General features: G+C 37.0%; 1 protein-coding gene across 9 annotated transcripts in view; it reads left to right on the top strand.

Annotated features, from left to right (window-relative positions):
* MCTP1 (multiple C2 and transmembrane domain containing 1) overlaps positions 1 to 17,616 on the top strand; it is a 287,020-nt gene that overhangs the window by 158,703 nt on the left and 110,701 nt on the right. For all 9 annotated transcript variants that reach the window (XM_035310880.1, XM_035310874.1, XM_035310876.1 and 6 more), the window contains 2 exons: positions 1,487 to 1,617; positions 13,070 to 13,256. In XM_035310880.1, the coding sequence (XP_035166771.1) occupies positions 1,487 to 1,617; positions 13,070 to 13,256 (318 nt within the window). The remainder of the gene's footprint in view (positions 1 to 1,486; positions 1,618 to 13,069; positions 13,257 to 17,616) is intronic.

Below are 17,616 nucleotides of genomic sequence, written 5' to 3'. Positions count from 1 at the left end.
GTCAGAAATCGTTTTGTAGCCTTTTAACAAACAGCAGGGGAAAGCACATGGACTAATTGCCAGATCTTCAGTCTCAATATCCTGTACATACTGTTTGCCATAACCTCCATTTTATTTATTTTACTTCATTTTTTGTCTTCTGGGTAAAAAAAGTGAAGCTGTAAATTCATCACATTACACTGTTCTAGACCTGTCTTCACACAGGTATTCACAGTAAGGGAAATTATTTGTTCCTTTGATTGACTTCCAGCATCTTTGATGTGTTACGACCAATGGAGTAACCGTTCTTTACTTTTTCTGTGACGTAGGTTGGAACGTGCATAGGTGCCATGTGATTGATAGACTTCCCCTTCCCCCCCCCCCCCCCCCAAATATATATATATATATTTGACCTTCTAATCCCTTTTTATCCTTTGGCTTTGTGATAAGTAACTTCCAGTGCATGGTGTTGAGATTAAACGTCTCTTAAATAGCATCAGGATCCATATGCAGCTGGGAGTTCCATCAATGCCTGAACAATCATCTGGAAAGCTATGTTTTTGTGTCCTCATACCAGCTTCAGGGTCTGTATCTACCTACCTTTTCACCCCTGTTGTCACCCAGTTTTATGATGGTGTTACTTGGTTTGAAAATATATATATATATACTTAAATCTGTGCATTCTCATGCACAAATCAAAATGAAGAAATCAAATCTCATGCTTTTAGGACTTAATCATTTCCGTAGCTAGTCTCCTTAATCCTCTTTAATTTTTCTATTTTTTCAAGTCAGTGAAACACATCAACCGAGAAAGCAGAGATAGCTTCATAGGCAAGGTACTAGGACAGATGTGACCACTGTTTTGCATTTTGATTTATAAACATACAAAGCTTCAGAGCATGTTCGGAAGTATATGGACTAAACTGTGTTGAAGTACAAATATATATTTTGTTAGAAGTAGCTAGACTGAAGATGATTCAGAAAACTACTTCTATCTGATCTGCAAATGAAATGAAGTAAACTACAGTTGTTTATTTGTTTGTTTGATTTCATTTTTTTTTTAATTACATTTTTCTTCCAGTATTAATGAAGCTGGGGAAAGAGGAGATGATCAAATTGTTTCTGTTTAAATACTCTTAGTCACCATCTACTTGTCATTTCAGGTGCTTTGTTTTTCTTTAGGCTGAGGTAATTTGTAGCTCACTGCCACTCAAGATAGGGCATGATTATTCTACAAAAAAAATGTATCCATTCCCAGGGTAAATCCTTTGTTCTGAAGGCTTTTGAAGGTGACAGGCTGCAAGATTTTGGAGGTTGATGATGCGTCAAAGAAGCATGAGAGAACTGACCAATAGTCTTTTTTAATTACCGTGTTTTAAATCCTCTGTCCTTGAGATATTCATGCCGCAAAAATGCTTCCTGAACACAGACTCTAAAGATCAGATTTGAAATTCAAGAGAAAGTTTGCCTTCACAATGCAATATGACTTTCTTTTTGCTCTTTTCAGATTGTGCCAAAAACTTTGAATCCTCAGTGGAGGGAGCAGTTTGACTTTCATCTCTATGAAGAACGAGGTGGAATTATTGATATTACCGTGTGGGACAAAGATGCTGGCAAAAAGGATGATTTTATTGGCAGGTTTGTGCAATTACAGCCTTCTAGTTCCCTGGGGATGGGAGCAGATGATTAAAATGAACCTTGCCGTTGAAACTATTTCTTAGGATCATTTGTTCTTGCCTTTCTTTTTTTCAAAGGTGGGGGAGGATTTTTTACAAAGTAAGAGTATAATTTGCTGCATTGGTGTTACTCTTTACCTTGATGGTGTAAAATAATTTGTGTTGACCAGTAGGTGGCAGCTTTTACCAATTGATAGGCTTAGGTTTCCCAAAATGAAAACCCCATGTTTCGAACTATAATCAAGATGCAGGAGGTTCCATACGGCAACGCCCAGCATAATTCCCATGACTTGTAATAAAAATGTAATACTAAAATGATGCTGTCATTTTTCAGTCTACTTGGTGAATGAGAGTATTCTATGAAGGACTACTCACAGTTCAAGAAATGGTATAAATCTGTGTGATTGTGCTCCCTCTGACTGTCTCAGAAGACGATAGGTGTTTTCAAACATTTGCATTGGTTGTCTTATGCTTATAGATGCTGTACAAAGACAGTGCTCCTCTGAAAGCTGAAGTGTTTACATCATATGTAAACATCCATACATTTACAATATCCATACATTTACAATAAAAATAGTAAATAATCCTGTGTACTTTGATTGTTAGAATATGGGTTATAAGTGTTTTCACGAGGACATTGATACTATTAAGTAGTAGGATTGCTTTTTTGGGTAGCTAAAATTAGGAATGGAAATCCTACAGACTGAGATATGTGCTTCTGACGTCCATGTGGTTATGTTTCTACTAACCTTTTCCTCTCTGCTTCTGTTTAAGTTAATTGCTTTCTTTAGATCAATTGGATAATATTATGTGTTAATTTCCTACCATAAATAGTTTGAAGTCAGAATAGATGCAGAATCTTTGGCAAGCAAACAGCCTTAATTTCAGACAAAAGCTTTTCAAAAGCATGCAAAGTACGATTTTATTTTATACAATGAAACACGGATGGAGTGATATGTTTATATTTGAAGTTAATATCACTATCTTTTCCCTTTTTTGATTTCAGTCAGCACAAAAGGTAACAATGACTATTTTTCTGAAGTAACATAATCATTTGGACCTGTCTCAATATGTGGCAAACCCTTGGAAATCATTTCTATCTTCTGCTTAGCTTTAACTTTCTTATCCAAAACATGGTGAGTTTTGGAGTTCTCACTTAAGACTTTTCAGAACATTGACTTCAAAGCAACACTTACATTATTATTATCATCAGTAATCATAACATTAAGTTTAAAGTAGTATAAAGAGAACTCTATAAAATAGACATGGGTTTTGCTTCAAGGTGCTTGAAACATAGGTAAGAATGCAATAGAAAAATTAGAGTAGAAGAAAAATATGTAACGTTAGGCACACAAGCTATTTAGGTAGCTTTTCAGATATCTAAGAAAGTTATAATGTCTTAAGCTTGAGTATATTTCTTTGTAGTAACTGGAACCTATCATGGAAGTAACAAGCGATTTCTACATTTTATTCAGGCCCATGAAATGTGGTAGTATGAAAAATCTTCTCTTGAAGGAAAAATCTTGAAGCCTTTAGTATTTCTCTGTGAGAGTATCTTGTATTGCTTTGTTATTCACCCAAACAGATGTAATTCCTCTATAGCATGAATGCCAGAAAAGATGCTTCTCTGACAAAGCTCACCTGCAGTGCTACTGCAGTATTGAATGGATTTCAACAATACCAGTGGTACTTCTCCCAAAATCTCACTGCGCTTGATTTTTGTGACCTTCCTGCTATCAGCATGCTTATAATCCCTCTTCACCTTGTCCTTTCAGACACGCTCTCATTTTCACCCGAGATGGTACCACTTCTCTGGATTATGTAGCCTTCAAACAAATTCTTCTCTGTGAAGATTTCCGTGAAAAACTTTGTCATTTGTCAAACTCAATCTGAATACAAAAATAGGTCTTAATATTCACCTTCACTAATACTCTTCCAATCACTACGGATAAAAATCACCAGCACTTGACAGCTCTGCTTTACAGGGACCTCTCTTCCCCAGTTTCTTATTTCGAGGCTGTCTCTGAAAGCTGTAAATACTTTGGTACAGACACTACAGATCTATTCTGTGTGTGCGCTGTGATAAATAGATATTAATTTTGTAAAGCAAGATTGAGTCTTAGTCCATGAGTAATGTCTGAGTAGGTCTCTCAAGGCACATAGAATAAACTGAATGTTTTGACTCGGGTTCCAGGAAAGGTCATCACGTAGGACAGAAACAAAAGACTTCCTTGTAGTGTTCTAGCATGTCTCAGTGATGGAGAATAATCAATTTCATCTTATTACGATCTTCCTACCTTCTTACACAATATTTGAGCAGTAGCTATTATACAGAAATAACTTTATTAAATGAAAACAATTTTTTTCTCGAGAAACTGCCCTGTCTGGCTAAAGTATCATTAGGGAGAAGCCAGGCTCATTTGAAGAGATCCTGCACATTGAGAGAAACAGCAGACTGAGTTAAGAAGACAGAACTAAAAAAAAAAAAAAAAAAAAAAAAAAGTCTAAGGAGCAGTTCTCTCATCTACTATTTTTTAAATTTTTATTAACGTCTGTCACGTTCAACTGCTTGCAGAGCATGGGTGAAGGTCAGCAGAATTCCCTGTGCAAAATGCAGATGGGCAATCTGCTTTCCCCAGGAGTGTCCTTGTTAGACAGACATCCCCAAAACCAGTTTGGAGTTTCTAACATAAACTGATTGTGGGGATGGAGAGCAGGAGTTCCCCCACGATCTTGGTGTGGATGTGTGGTGGTGGGATGAGAGACGCGATGCCTACTGGGCAAGTCAGGGCTCCTGAGTGGAAGATTCACGGGACAAGCTCCAGGAACCATGCAAAAAGTGGCACTGGTAGTACCCTGGAATTGAGGTATTCTTTCTGTGTTAGCTTCCATAACTTGCAAATTTAGTTGAAAAGCAGAATGTCATAACTTCTTCTGGAATTATGTTTTGTGTCAGCTGCACCCCAGTGAAATAAAAGAACTGGGAAGTCATGAACACAGAATTCTGTGGGCCGTGTATGCATTGTCATAATCATTAGTTTGGAGCACTGTGGAGAACCAGGATGAAGTCAGGAATATGACAAAGTGGAGATGGCATGTGTGCTCAGCCTGTGAGGGCTTGGGTTTGCAATCTTTTTTTTTTTTTGAGGGCAGGAAAATGAAAGAAGGATGTTAGAGAAGGCTGAAGACATGGAAGTGAGATTCCGGCTTTGGGTCTGTGTGACAGGAGGATGGAAGTGGAAGGAGTGGCTTGGAAGAAAAAGGAAAGTATTAAGAGAGTGAGAGTGACAGTGTGGTATCCTAATTCAGAGGAGAAAGATATATCTGTCACAGAACTAGCATAAAGCTCCGTCTTCATCTTGGTACCCAGACACGTTTGGTGCGGTGATTCCCAAAGTGAAATGCTGACTGCTTTATTTCCATTCTTAACTTTGAGCCCTATGTGTTAGTCAAATTTGAGTTGCAATTATATTCACAATCCATGTGAGTATAAAGGATGTAGTGCATTATGAACTTCCATCTAAGAATAACCCCCAAAAAAGGATATCCTAGCACCACTCCAGTGTTTAATTTGAGATTTCAAAACCCTGAAAAAAGACCTCACACAAAAGCTCTGAGAAAAATATATTTCTGATGACCTGCTCATTTGTATAAGGAAACACGGACAGATTCAAGGGATTAAATTCTGGCATTCTTCTGAAGATCATTCAAAGAAACAACAACAACAAAAACCAAGAACCAAGGATGTGAGGTCTTTAAATGCCTTTTTTTATTATTATTATTTTCTTTTTTTGGACTTAAAGTCATTGGGGCCGCTTCTTTCTTTCTTTCTTACATTCCAACGGGCATGTGATCTTGCAGTATTAGTCAGTACTTCATGTGATAAGTAGAAGCACGTAGGTATGTCTGTATGGTGTTCAGTCTGAGTATGTTTAATATTCACATGTTTTTGCTGTGTGTAACTCATTTATTTTCCATATTGAGCCAATATACTACTGTGATTAAAAACACATACTGTGATACATTTATGTAGGTAATTCTACAATCAAAATGAAGGTGAAATGATTTTAATCTTCGTGTAATTATTTAACTTTCTTATCATCTGTGTTTCTGAAGGCGATCCTGACTGTCACCTTTACGATAATCAGCTAATAAATCCTCATGATTGTTACACCTTTATGCATAGCAGTTATCTGAACAAATTGGCTGCTGACAGCTGCAATAAATTGCCAAGAATGAGTGCTGTCAGAGAACAAGTTGTTTCTGTGAACATACAGGATAAGTAAATCCCATGTCATGCAGTTTTATTCAGCTGAAGTTATTTGCAACCCAGTACAGCAGGATTTATAGCATTATTTATTGGTATGAAAAATGTGTGTTTATCTTTAAAATGACATTGACTTTCACTCCTATCTTATGCCGGAAAATTACTGTAGACTTCATCTAAATCTATTTTCATCACTATTTATAGATGTTACTATCTTTTATCAAACCTGATGCAAATGAAGAACAGCAGAAGACCTGTATTTTATATTCATTAAACCTATGTATTAACTATATCTGTAGAAAAGTGAGATGTGTTCCATAATTTCTCCGAACATTAAAATTCAAACTGTTTTTGTGTGTGTATATATGGGTACACACCTTATAATATTTATTTAATTTCATCCTTTTAAAATGGATGTTGTGAATCCAAAGTTACAATACTGAAAATGAAATATTTTGATTTTTTTTTTTTTCAACAGCAAATTGGCTATGTTTTGTCTGTTTAATTTTTTCGTCAGAGTGAAGCTATAGAGGGTTTTTTGGGTGCACATAAACAGAAGCACAATGAGAGCTATACTGCTGCATTATTAATCTGAAAGCACAGTGATATACTGCTCAGAGTTCTAAACCAAAGTGGGATTTTTATATAAAATATTTATGTCTTTTCAGTTTTATTTTTCCACCCAAATTTATATAATTTCACTATGGCAGACTGAATATTATCAGCAGAGAACTTAGTTGTGCTTTTCAGCTGTGTATTGGTACTGCAGCGTGCACGTAAAGTTAAGTGAAGGGCACTAAATGTGCTACTGTGCATGTTGCTTTGTCATTTTTTTCTGAAGATGTGGAGACTGTAATTTATATTAAATTACTGACAACTTTCTTTTTTAAATCTTGTTGCCTGACAAAGAGGCTTTAAATAGTAGGTGTCGATGTCTGTGTGCAGGCTCTGTATTGAAACTGGCAAATTTTTTAATTTCACAGAATTCTATGGAGACAAAATGGATTTTTCAGGATTTGTAAGTAGCACTTTATTATGGTGGTATTTAATCTTTTTTTTTATTTTATTATTTTTTATGGGGTTGTTTGAAAAATTCTTCACGTTGCAGTAACTTTGGAGGCGAATTTTATTTTCAAAGTTTAAATCTATTGTTTAATATTCTATTGTAATGTGAGTTTTGATCTGTGTGCACATGTGAATTACACAGCAATTCTGTGTAAACACAGACAAGCACGCAACCAACAGACTGTGTGTATAATAGTTTGTTGGTTATACATGATGACTAAAGTTAAATCATTGCAGATGTATTTCTCTGTGTAAAATGAAGGTTTTGCCAGAAGCATTAACATCTAAAAATGCTTCTGTCAGGCCTGCCCTTGACAAATCCTGAGATGTGCTGAGCCATCTCCATTCGTGATTGTTTTCAAAGGGTAAATAGTGCATTTCGAAATCTGGCCTTCAGGTATTCCACTTATTACTATCTCCGCACATTTTAGCTGCACGTAACAGTGCAGAGACATTGCTATTCTGCTAAAAAGCAAGAAAGGGTCATCGTTGTCTTTAATGAAATCTTAATTAAATTTCTCTTACCAGGTATTTTATTGTTCACAGTTTTTATTGACATTTGTTATTGCCTTGTATTTTTGCAAAATTAGTAGTATTCCTGAATGTATTAACTGAGATACGGAATGCTGCACACAAACTGGCTGTCTTTATAGATCCTTCTTCTGGCCCTTAAGGTCCTGCATATGGAAATTTACATCATTGTATGAAGTAAGAGCTAAGAAATGAGAGGAAGGGAGAAGGAAAACTGAAATGGCTACCTAGAAATGGGGGCCGTGACTGTAAATATGAAGAAAACTAGTAGCGTTGATAGGGGTTTTGGGGAGTTTCTGGAAGACAGATTGGAGCCGCGTGGAAGATAGTGCAAAGTTGTTTGGACCAGCTAGTGAGGAGAGAACCAAGCAGGAAAAATCAATGTTTCTCAAAGCAAAAGAGTGGTTTAGCAAAGGAAAGTGTTAATTTTGATGTGAGGAAATTACAGCGATGACAGTGCTAATAGTGTGTGTAGTGCATGGCTGTGCTGTGAGGATGATATGGGACATACCACATAATAAAACATCTGCAAGTACTTCTTTTTGTCTACGCAATTTCAAACGTAAATCAGTAGTGTTATGGCGAAGAGCTGTGCTTAGGAAAATGTTGATCTGTCATTCCAAAATCCATCGATGGGATTTTGTGGCCCGGCCCATATTTCTTTTAGCAAGCCATAAATACTCATCTGCATTCCGGTATCGCTCAGTGACCGGCGAGGTGGCTCTGTGCCGGGTGGGGCTCTCATATTTCCATTATCCGGACCAACTTACCATTTCCTCGGGTCCTGCCGAGCTCTGCAGCCAGGCCTTACGCTCCCACCATCCTGGGGATCTCGTCCAGCTCCCCTGCCATCGGTGTCCTACTTAGCTGAGGGGCCACCTCCAGCTCCTTGGGGAACTTTCCTGGTTTTCGGTCTATCGCCTCTCTCCATCACCTATCACAAGCACAGCGTGGGGGCTGTGGTTTTATTTCTTTCTCATTATCCCTATGCTTAAAAATGCCACACTCTGGTTCCTCCGAGAACTTCATGTAACTGCAGTCCTGTCTTTTTGAGCCCTATCATTTTCTGTCTCTGCCTTGCAGAATTTCCGCTCTCCGTTTGTTTCCTGGTTTTACTGGAACATTTTACTCTGCTCATAAAGGCTACGGAGTCTCACAAATTGTAGCAGTTCGTGCCTCGCTTCTTCTGATGTGCGGCCAGCTCAGTTCTAATTGCAGAATTGCACAGTTTCCTCTCCTTGGCATCCTTTGGAGCAGCATAGACCTGGATCACAGTGGAGTTAAAAGGCTGTCTTTCTGAACAAGTCGTGACGATAATTAAGTTGCCTGGGTTGTAGCCAAGTGGTGCTTTTCTGTCCCTATCACTTAGGATTGTGCCAATTCCTCTTTTATGCTTTATTTTGTCATGTGAGAAAATGATCTCGCTATCTGCTGTCTCTCCCTTGCCTGGCCACCTGGCTTTTAAGAGGCCTTCTATGTCATGTCGCTACCTTTGTATTTCATTCATTAGCAAGGATATTTCACCAGGGTGCCAAAGCGGTCTTACATTCCAGGTTCTGTTAGAACTAGAGAGGGGAGGTGATTTTTGCCTCTTAGACCTGCTGATAATAAAATACTACATATAGTTCTGGTTTCCACACTTTAAAAAGGATGCAGGAGAATTTCACTGGATCAGAAAAGTTACAAAAAGTCATTTGAGGGCTGTAGGAGATGTGTTCCAAGGAAATATATAGGGAGCTGGTGGTGTTTAGCATATCAAAAGGAAGATCAAGAAGAGATATGATTATGGTATATGAGTACCTTCGCTAGAAGAAAATACGGGATACCAGTGGCTTTTTTTAACCTAGTAGAGAAAGGCACAAAAAGAACCAAAGGCCAGATACATTCAAATTAAAAATAAATCAGAAAGTCCTATTTCTAACATTTTGGGTAATTAACACACGCTGAAGACGTGTTCAGAGTAAGTGGTGCATTCCACTTAAATCTTCAAATACTCTTTTTGGGAGTTGCACCATGTCTCAGCCGCTACTTACCTATCACATGCCAGTGTGTGAGCTTGAGGCACTTACATGATTTTTTCCTCCCTTCTCATGTCTCAAGGCCTGCAAATCCAGGTCCACGTGGCGCCTGGTAATGTTCATGTGCAGAGCTGATGAGGGAGGTATTCAGGAAGATGTGTCTCTGTTTCTGAACATGTCAGATACCCAAGGGCATGTTCAGTTGTCCCTTCCTGGCACTTTTAGCATTGTCATAGTTGTGCACTGAAGGGACTGCATAACATGGGGCAGCAGTATAATGCAGAATACTCTAATTACCCTAAAAGCTCATATTTACTGAAAGCTGATTTATAGCCATGCTATAAATGTGTCTGCAGAGGTAATGGCTATTTTTGCTATAATTCTTGCTGGCCTCTTCACCAGAGGTAAACTTTTCCTGCCACCAGCAGCATGTGATAATCATGCCATGAAAACTGTATTCTCCAAAAATTGGTATTATCTCCTGTTTTCAATGTGACTCTAGCCATATGCAACTTACGGTCTTCTGAAAATGTCTATAATTTTTCTTGGTCCTCAGTGGAGAATAAAAGACAAAAATTCCTACCACTGCCCTGCTTGTTCTGCAGCACTTTCTGGTAGCATTCAAGTTCACCTTCATCCTCAGAACATCTTTGTTCTCCATGGAAACACTTGTAGGTGACAAATGTGTCTGAAAGAACATCTTAACTGATGTAAAAGTGAACTTTAAAGCTTGAAATACAGGTATTTGATCTCGGTTATGCACAACTTTGTATTTAGCATCTCCCATGCTTGTCTTGATTATAAATCATTGTCTTAAATTTTAATGTTCAACCTGAACTTTCCAACACTGTTAAATCTTGAAAAGTATTTTATGAATTCTCCTTCTTGCAGGTAAATTGAAACAAACAAAAAAAAAAGTTTTGCAGATTTTCCTACTGGTGTTAGTTATTCCACGATAAGATTAGTACTTTGACAATGTCTTACTGAAAACAAGCTTCCTTCATTGTTTTGCTCCCATGCAAAGATCTATTGAGAACAAAGAACAGATCTAACAACAAAACAACAACACATTTTGCAGGAAAATTTTGTGTAAGAAAAAGCAAAGTTGATCCCCCCGCCCAAGGGAAAACTCAACTATGAATGGAAAAGATCACAATTTTTCTAACAGTGTAAATTGGAATGTTTGTTTTTGCTTTTTCCTTCATCTTTGGACTGTGGTGCATGTGCTGCCAATGCACTTGCCTTTAGCCTAATGCTCCAACTGCACTTCCTGTGAGTTAGGTCCATGCAAGTTGTATCTCCTGCAAAGTGTCACCCAGAGCAGGAGATGTGGCATAGAATGAGCAGAGTGCTTCATCTGACTTAGTAAGGACACTGGTACTCTTAACTGGGATTTCCATAAAGCATGGTGGTGCCGTTCCTTAGTGGAATAATCTCAGGTTTTTATCAAGTTATCTGTGGGCCATTTGTTTTCTATTTTTGAGTGAGGAGTGGATTATTTCTGCATTACTTATATTGTAATGGCTTTCTGATTCTTTTACTTGCTCTTTAGAGAGCTTAAACTTGTTCTTCCAATGACTATTGGCTAAGGTTACAGAGATTGTTTGCAGAGATACTTTTGAGAAATATCTCTTTTGAAATGAACTATCTAAGAATATTTAACCCTGGAGGCAACGTAACCTAGTCCTACTTTTAACATTTGATCATAATATTTATTATCTTAAGGAGAGCATTATAATCCTCACTGTGGCCTAAACAAAAATCTGACTGCCTATGTGCACGGGTGAAACTCAGATCGACTATGAACCTACATTGACAGCAACAGCTTTCTTCTTCCCTTAACTTCATTTCTAACACCTTATCTTCCAAAGAGTTCAAAATAAATGGTAAACATAAAACTCAAGAGCTATGTCAGTTAGAAATTTTCTCATTGTAAAATAATTGAACCTTGTTACTGTATGAGCTTTGCAGTAGTTTAATTTTGACAGCTACATAGACAGTAAATGTTTTTTAAAAAATTAAAAGAAATTTTTCCTGTAGCAAATCTAATCTGCCTGTGATTGCATAGTGCCTATTTTATGAGGATGCATTTATTCTGATAATTGGCTATTTCCTGTCCTTAAATGCCTATTTATTCATGTCTGCCACCTTTTTCTCAGTTTATTGGCCCTGCGGTCACCACATTATCTTTCTCTTCAAAATCAATTGACATTTTATGAAAAGATTTTGCTAAATGTTTAGCTTAGTGAGAGTGGCATATAGAACATGTGCTTGTCACATTAAATAATCACTGCTAAAAGTAGACTTTTTTTTTTTTTTTTTTTAAACTAAGTATGGAATGTATTCATACCCTTTACTTTGATATTGTTTTTGCTTTTATTCAGAGTAATGTATTGGCAAAACACTACTAAGAGATGCTATAAGTAGAAGTATTCCTAAAAGTGCTTTTCCACAGAAATTCCTGTACATTGAGGAATGGCATTACATGATCTTGAACGTCTTTCCCAACCTTAATGATTCTATGATTTAATGCAGGCATTGAATTTTTATACACATTCAGGGTTGCAATCTAGGAAAGTTGAAACTTGTGAAGTATACGTGTTAAAATATTAATAGGTCTAAGGTACGTACAGAGTATGTATTTACTGACTGTAAGATATGGTTTTAATTAAAAATTTCTGGTCAGCTCCTTTTTAGCTTTTCCTTCATAGTTCTATCTTTTATTTTTAAAGATGTTTCAACACTTGCAAAGGTATTTCTGCTGGCTAGCACGTATGGAGCCATTCTTCATTAGTTCAGTGTACAGTGTATCCCATGCAGCCAGGGTTATTCAGGGAGGGATCAAGCAGGGTGGATTGGCTTCAGCCACTGCTTGTGCAGTTATAAGCAGTCCTTGCTCATTAGAACATGAGACATCTTATTATATAGGGGCTTGCGGCATCACATTTTATCCTGGCTGCTTGCATGAAGCTTTGACCCTGAGCCATTCACAGCTAACTGCAAGAGAGCTGAGCGTTGGGTGGTGCTCAAGTCGTGCTTCTCTATGTTCAGTCATGTTGACTCCGTCACAATTAAGTCCACACAGATTTTATTTTTCCTCTTTTTGTTAGAGGGGATTTTTACTGTTGTTGGATGAACGGTATTGAAAACATTCATACCCAAACGTACACATGTTAAGATTTATACAAGAGGCAAAATTGAAAAGTAAAATTTGCATCTGAATATGACTTTTTAAAATTCTCTTTGACTGGAACTCAATTAATGCATTTTAGACAACCTTGCTTCCAGTGTTTGTTTTATTTTTTTAATAAATATTTCTATTGTTCACATGCATAACAAGTTGCATCTTTGAAAAAACAGTTAACAAGCAAGCAGCATGGGCTGAAACTGAAGAGAAATCCTTTCAGAAACTGGAAGGAATTCCTATTGATTTGTGTTTGTTTGTTTGTTTGTCCAGCTGAGTGCCGGTAAGCCAACATGCAGTTGCTTAATGTGAAGAAAACCGCAGGCTGATGAAAAATGTTTGTTTCTAGGTGCCAGGTTGACCTGTCAACCCTAAGTAAAGAGCAAACTCACAAGCTGGAGATGCCGCTGGAGGAAGGAGAGGGATACCTGGTGTTGCTGGTCACTCTGACAGCCTCAGCTGCAGTCACTATCTCTGACCTCTCTGTCAACTCCCTGGAGGACCCGAAGGAGCGGGAGGAAATACTGAAGAGATATGTATGGAGTTCTCTTTTGCCCTCTGTTTGCAAAACGGTTGTTTATATGAATAATAAGTATTAGGGAGAAAAGTCCAAATATATCTCTTAAATCCTTATCACATTCAGCCTGTGGCAGTCATTTAAACTAGTCATTAATATTATTGCAGCTAAAACAAGCAGCATCAGGAGGGCTGCACAATAAGGTATTTTTTTACCTTAGTAATTCAGCTATTTCATTTGACTCCGTGACAAAGAGGTTTGCCTTGCAGATCTCTTTTATCAAGTGTGAGATAACTAAGAAGTTATGTAGCGGCTGCACAGTTTCTGGTGGGTGTTTATGCCAACTGATTTGAAGTGCCAGTAGTCTGGGGTTTTTAAGCTTTGACTAAAGAGGAAGAAATTTTTGACTGTACATTAGAAGCTTAAATCATCAAATAATTGTTTCAAACATTATTTCCATTTCAAAATATTCTGAAGCAAATTATTTTCATTTCCCAGCATCCTCACATTACGCAGCATCTGTGCAATTTTATCAAAGCAACAGAGAGGGGAGCTCTTACTCCAGCATTTGTTAATGCCTAAATCACTAAAAGTAACTGTCTCACTACACACAGAGAAAGGAGAAAAAAAAAAAAAAAGTTTAAAACAGAAAGAAAAAAAAAAAAAAGAAAGCTATTTCCACTTAAAATTACAAAGCTTTTATTGTACAATGCTGCCAGGTGTTTAGAAAGGCTTCTCTAGACACTCAGCCATTAAACCAAGCTCTGACTAACAAAGAGCCGCTTAATTTTTTTTTTTTTTTAGATTTTAAAATATTCCTATTCCATGACTGACATCCTTTCAATAACAGAATTTAATAAAGATGTACCTTATCAGTCTGTGCAGATAACGTGAAGTGCTGGTACTAATGCTGTACAATATTCTTCAAACAGATTAGCAGGATGTGCGCTTCAGCAAATTTATTCTGGCTATCTCCCCTGAATCAGCTGTCTGCTAATGCTTGTACAACTCATACACCAATAGTGTTATCATAAACACAGTTTAATAGAGGTGACTTAGTGAGGCTAAACATAATATTCCTAAACCAACCGAGAGCTAAGGTATTGTGCAAAATCTTTGAAAAATAATTACAATTAAGAGAATTATTTCACATTTAGGAAGCCACCAAGACAGCCTGTGGTTGTCAGAATGGATCTTTATAAGGATAATAAATTTCTGGTGGATACGTTTTTGAGGTGACATACTTCTAGCTACCAAGTGTAACAATACCACATTTCTGTGGATTATTGTGTGTGATGATATGATGGGAGTTGAGTGATACTGATGGTTTTGATAATTTAGAAGCAGTATAGCAACATGTTGTGACTGTGTATTATTAATCAGTTTTCCTAAATTCTCATTTTTTTGAGATTTAGTCTCCAGTGTAAAGCATAATTGTGTGGAATAAGATAGATCTATTTATTTCCATTGCTTAAATATTCATGGATTTGTATCTTTTCTTGTATTTACATTAATGTATGCATTTGAAAATATTTGTATCTTTGGAAGATGTTCTTACTGCAGAAGTACAAATTTCTTATTATGTGTTTTTAAAAATTATAGAATCGTTAGACCTTTTGAAAAATTCTGCATTTTTTAATTTAAATGACCTTTGGACAGCAGCAGAAAGAAAGGCAAAGATTAAGAAAATTCGAATAGTTTATTTTTACTGATGTGTGATTTTTCTTTGGTATTCATATCTCTACTTCAAAACTGATAGACAGAAAGACTCCGCAGTTACCAAGATGCACTCTTCCCATTCGTGGGCTGTATTTTGGAGCTTACTTTTTGTGTTCTTAAAAAAATCCAGCTTCCATTTGAGAAATGTATTTTGCACCCTTTCCGCAGCCAAAAACAGTTAATGAGCTGACCTTGCCATCAGATCAAATAGCCTTGGAAAATGACTCTATTACTGTCATTTAACCATTTGTAGCTGAACATCAGAGCCTTACAAATTAAACAGGCATTACTGTTTGAACCATTATTTTACCACAATTGTCTGAAAAGATTAATTCCTTTTGGGGTGAGGAGGGGGGCGCATTAATGGGTACAGACCAAGAGAGATTGTATGACCTTTTCAGAACGGGTGTGCTGAACCTACGGTCCCCCTTGTCACAGTTTAAAAACCAGAGGAGCTAGTTTAGAGAAGAAGTTGTTAGCATTCCATTTTTATTATGACATTTCACAGTCATCCGATTTAATGTCCCTTGACCAGATTGTCCACCGTGAGACGATGGGCTTGAAATGTTATTTAGAGCATTGATAAAAGGTGAGCAGTTCTAAGATGACAGCGAGTCATAAGGCTGGTGGTGTGACATTAATTTTCTCCATAACAGAGATGGAATAAGACGTCATGGTGACAAGCTGTCAATCAGTACTGGCCCCTCAGTGTATCTCGATGCCATAGGATGGGGTATTGCTTCTCCCATAATAGAGCTGAACTGAGATGCTCTCCCTGACAGCTGCTGCAGCCATACAGAAAATATATTATACAGCCTTTCATTAAAAAAATAAAGAGGACTCATCTCCAGAGCATTTCAATCTTTTCCCATCTATTGAGGGCTGAAAAGATTCACTGCAAATCACAGATTCCTCTGCTATGGAAATTTCAGGCTTCAGAAACCATAGGTTTTTGAGGCCTTCAACAATAATCATAAATAAGAAGACAGAATATAATCTGATAAATCATTACTTAAAGTTATGTATTTAAAGTAACATATTAAAGTCATTTGCTTCTCCCAGAGTCTGTGCAGTAGCGCTGTATACATTTTCACTAGTCTCCACTGTCACGGAATGCAGTAAGTGAATATAAACTAGCTGACTTGCTGGAACTAAAGTTCAAAAATAATTATTCTGTGGGATGATAACAAAGGTAGCAAAGTGGAATACAGTACCAGTGCCTTTTTTGCAGAACATGTAATTCGCTGGGTGAAATTTGGAGAGGGAAGGATGTACAGCGTTGCAGCAAAGGGAGCAGTTTTTTGTCCTGGTCTGTGTTTGTTTGGTGTTTTATTTTGTTTTGGTTTTGTTTTCTTTTTGAAGCTAGGTGTTTGTTTCAGTCATTGTGAAACGCGTAGAACGTGAAAACCTGTTTGTAAGTCCGTTCACTTTCATCATGGTATTAGGGCAGAATTATCTCTGTTGCAGTACGAGCTCTGATAAGGAGCTTCCAAACCTTGATCATTATTGAAATAAATGAGAGATGGTGCCAGCATGGATTTGAATTATAACGCTGCTATCTGTACCACCACCTCTGCCACTTTCAGCTTGCATGTAAGCACACAAGCAGAGGGTTGAGTGTGTGCTGATTAAAGTTCACCGTCAGTACTTTTAAACCCTATTTCTCATTATAAACCGCTTAAAAACAAAAATTGTCAAGCATTTTCCTGTGATGACATACATGCATCTTTGTAAGTATGTTGCACGTGTGCTACTGCGCTTAACTGGATTCCTCAGTTCAGGATACTAAGGTCAAACCTTCACTGTAAACAATAAATAGGCAGTTGGGGCTTCTGAAATTAATATCAGCGTGTGATTGGGCTGTGAGAATGCCTTACTGACAGAAAGAGGGAGACGTGTATTATATGTCTAACTTTTTAATGGATTTTATCTATGCAACAAATTTTTGCTGCATAGCAAAAATTGCGACGTTTAATGTTGCACTTAAGCAGCACCTGTGATTTTCAGATAAGTGATGTTATTGTGGTTGTCCTTAATAGTCAGTTTTGACTTCATAATAAATTTCAGAATTGTTGGCCTGCTTTTTACCTGATGGTTGCATATTCTAGAAATCTAGATGTTATAATAAGCAGTAAAAAAGGTTTCACCTGCTAACATACCTTCACATACCTAATTAAAATATTAGAAATGGCCACGAGAACTATTTGTGTTTTTTTTTTTTTTTTTTCAGATGTTAAAATGTTTAGAAATAAATGTACCTGCTAGCACTTATGAACAGGACTTACAAAAGTAACTCAAAATTAGGCCACATATGATTATTATTTAAAATGGATTTAACAATCTAATTTTAGTTTCCTCTTTTGGAGTTTTTCCCATAGGTTATGAAGAAACTAAATGTTAACGTCGTATTTGCTATTAATTGATTGCAAAATCAAAATTGAGTTCGATGTACCAGCATTTGAAGTTCTGCAACTTTTAAATTATGTTCAAAGTTAGAGCTTAAAAAATTTGACATACCATGCCTAGCTGGTGCAATACCCCAAGTTTGTTACATTTGGTCATTTGAAAAAACAGAATGCAGCTTCCAAGCAGCTTTATATAACTATGTAGGATGAGTAAATGCAATTGTTACTCTGTTCTTTAATTTTTCTTCCTTTTTT

This window comes from Oxyura jamaicensis, chromosome Z (genome assembly GCF_011077185.1).
Source record: "Oxyura jamaicensis isolate SHBP4307 breed ruddy duck chromosome Z, BPBGC_Ojam_1.0, whole genome shotgun sequence".
NCBI lineage: Eukaryota > Metazoa > Chordata > Aves > Anseriformes > Anatidae > Oxyura > Oxyura jamaicensis.
The sequence above is the reverse complement of the archived record's forward strand: the minus strand, read 5'-3'. Positions and strand labels throughout refer to the sequence as shown.